The following is a 3,005-nucleotide window of genomic DNA, read 5'->3' on the forward strand; positions in this document are numbered from 1 at the left end:
CACACGACCCAGACGAGCTACTCAGGGCTCTGTCCCGTGCACCGCCCCGCCCCGACTGTGTCACCTGCCCCTGCCCCACTCCCTTCCTCATCACAGGGCCTTGATCTGCCATCCAAACATCCCTTCCCCACACCAGACTTACCAGCCTGACGTTGGTCTCTAAGCAGCCTGGCTGCATATCGGCATCAGACTGGTATTGGCTGATATGGTATCGTAAAAAATTAGCCATTGGTATCGGCTCAAAAAATTTCTGTCAGTGCACCCCTAGATTTAACTACTGTTCTCGGTAGTGGCAGATGACAGAACAAGGAGCAACCATCTCAAGTTGCAGCAAGGGAAGTTTAGGTATGATATTCGAAAGAATTTTCTCATGTGGAGGGTAGTAAAATATTGGAATAGGTTACCCAGAGATGTGGTGCAATCTCCATCACTAGAGGTTTTCAAGACCCAGCTAGACAAAGCTTTGGCTGGAACGATATAGTTGGAGATGGTCCTGCTTTGAGTAGAGAGTTGGACTAGATGACCTCCCGAGCTCCCTTCCACCCCTAATTTTCTATGATTCGCTGCCTGCCCCTTGCTTCAAAACAATTTGCTAAGCTTACCCATTTGTAAAGCTCTGAATGGCGGCTTAACAAATAAATTCCACTTACCTTTATCTCAGGCTCTTTCTCACATTCTTCTATATACAAATCATACAGCTTTTGAAACACAGATTTTCTGAAATTAAGATATTAACATAAAAGGCAGGTTAAATAAATGTTAAATAGATTTATGTTAAATAAAGAAAAAAAGATATATATAGAAAAATTACTACCTTCCACTGGATAAATATTTTCGTTTGGGAGGTCTCTGACGGGCACTTTCAATGATATACTGTACGAGAAAAACAAGAGTTTTTTTTTTACAGTGACTTGTACACTGAAGAGCCTTTCTAGCACTAAAACTAACTTAGAATATTACAGGAGTTTTTTTATACCGCACAGCTAACAAGAGGCTCAAAATATAGTTTTTCAAATGGACAAGATGTTCTTGTTACAAGACAGTCTAGGCAGGAGGTATTTACTTAGATACATTACTCCCTCTATTAGCTACAAGTTAAGAAGTAGCTTTCATTCCAACTGAAATGAAGTGCTACAGTTCATAATCACTTTCATGACTTGGATATGATTTCTGAACCAACAAACATATCTACGGTACTATGACTTCAAGTGAAATTTAAAAACTTTCTTTTAACCATTCTCATAACCAACTGCAAGTGCAGTAACTTGCAACTTTTACAGCTTAGTCCCTCTGAGTACAACCATCTTTATTTACTTTAAAAAAAGGTGGGGGGAGGACTTCTGTTTTTACTTCACCCATGTGAAGCTAATAATAAAACAAAAAGTAAGTGCAAACATACAGCAGCTTTAATTAATAGAAGTGACTGACTAAATACTGCCCTTGATTTGTAGGAGTTTCTTTAGGTAAAAAATAAAATCCGACATCTAGTGCCCTGGAAACTAAATATCAATCAACACGTAATTTTAACGAAGACAGGATCCTTTCCATTCCCACCCCCTATTTCTTTGTATATTCAAACTCAACACTGCATTTTATGTTGGTGCAGATGTGAAAACATGAACTGCTTGCTTTATTGGTTTTCATCTGGTATGATCTCAATAGCTACTCAAAGTTTTGTTACACATTCCTGTAGACTCTTAAGATTTGCAGCCATGTAAAGTCCATTAGTTCAAGGCATATAATTTTGCTTTAATAAAAGAGGAACTAAAGCCTGACCTGTTTTCATCATGGGGAACAATGGAAAAGTTGGTTTTGTGCCTGATTTCAAAACTGTAGTGGCAATTTTGCAACTCTAATGTCAGGTTTTATTTATAAAAGTGTACTTGTATACAAATAAATGCACAAAATACTGTAAACAGCCATTTCTTATGGGATAACATGTTGTTTTCATGGTAACAGACAACTTAACTGCTCCTTACCTCTGCACGGTCCAATGCCAGTTCTAAAGCTTGTTGCTGTAAGAATTAAAATAACTTCCTTAAACCATGTTAAATGACAAAGTTACCATTCAGAACTTTCACACAGATTCGGAACCTCATTTGACTTAATTAATAATAATCAATTCCACTACAGAACATTTCTACAGTAGTTTAGATTTAACTGATTTATGCAGTCCATTGGTAAAAGTATGTAAATAGAGTATGCAGAAGTTTTAATTCAAACCAACTAAATGTACCAAGTAGAAAAGAATATTCTCTGTTTTCACGCTGGCTGCTGATACTTAGAACATCTCCTCCTACACCACTACACGTTTCTGTCTACTGTATCACAGATGAGCAGTAACAAGGAGAGAGTGGGGCTGTTTGATTGCAACCAGGGGTGAAGCAGAAAGCCCTGTAAGGAAGAAAGCAATCAAAACAAAAGCCACTGCTATTGAAGAGAGGCTATTAAATAGATTATCATACCAAGATATGAAGACCACAAGATGAACACGAGCCTTCAGTGTGATGCTGCGGCTAGTAAAGTGAGCAAAATGCTGGCTTGCATCCATAGATGCTTCTCAAGCAAATCCCAGGACGTCATTCTCTTGTAATCGGCCTTGGTGAGGCCACAGCTGGAGTACTGCATCCAGTTTTGGGCTCCACAATTCAAAAAGGATTTGGAGAAGCTTCAGAGAGTCCAGAGAAGAGCCACGTGCATGATCAGAGGTCATAGTAAGGTCTGTCTTCCTGACAGGCTGAGAGCTATGGGGCTCTTTAGCCTGGAAAAGAGCAGGCTCAGGGGTGATCTGATGGCCACCTATAAGTTTATCGGGGTGACCACCAGTATCTGGGGGAACATTTGTTCACCAGAGTGCCCCAAGGGATGACAAGGTTGAACAGTTATAAACTCCTGCAAGACCAATTCAGGCTGGATAAAAGGAAGAATTTCTTTACTGTCTGAGCCCCCAAGGTCTGGAATAGCCTGCCATCAGAGGTGGTTCAAGCACCTACATTGAACACCTT

The 3,005-nt window shown here is 39.8% G+C and overlaps 1 protein-coding gene across 13 annotated transcripts in view; it reads right to left on the reverse strand.

The window, feature by feature from the left end:
• Window positions 1-3,005, reverse strand: part of SUPT20H (SPT20 homolog, SAGA complex component) — a 73,634-nt gene that overhangs the window by 60,014 nt on the left and 10,615 nt on the right. For all 13 annotated transcript variants that reach the window (XM_019524354.1, XM_019524349.1, XM_019524345.1 and 10 more), the window contains exons 2-4: window positions 1,980-2,015; window positions 815-873; window positions 651-717 (exon numbers count right to left, since the gene is read on the reverse strand). In XM_019524354.1, coding sequence (XP_019379899.1) covers window positions 651-717; window positions 815-873; window positions 1,980-2,015 — 162 coding nt within the window. The remainder of the gene's footprint in view (window positions 1-650; window positions 718-814; window positions 874-1,979; window positions 2,016-3,005) is intronic.

This window comes from Gavialis gangeticus, unplaced genomic scaffold, assembly GCF_001723915.1.
Source record: "Gavialis gangeticus isolate Ggan-Ray unplaced genomic scaffold, GavGan_comp1, whole genome shotgun sequence".
NCBI lineage: Eukaryota > Metazoa > Chordata > Crocodylia > Gavialidae > Gavialis > Gavialis gangeticus.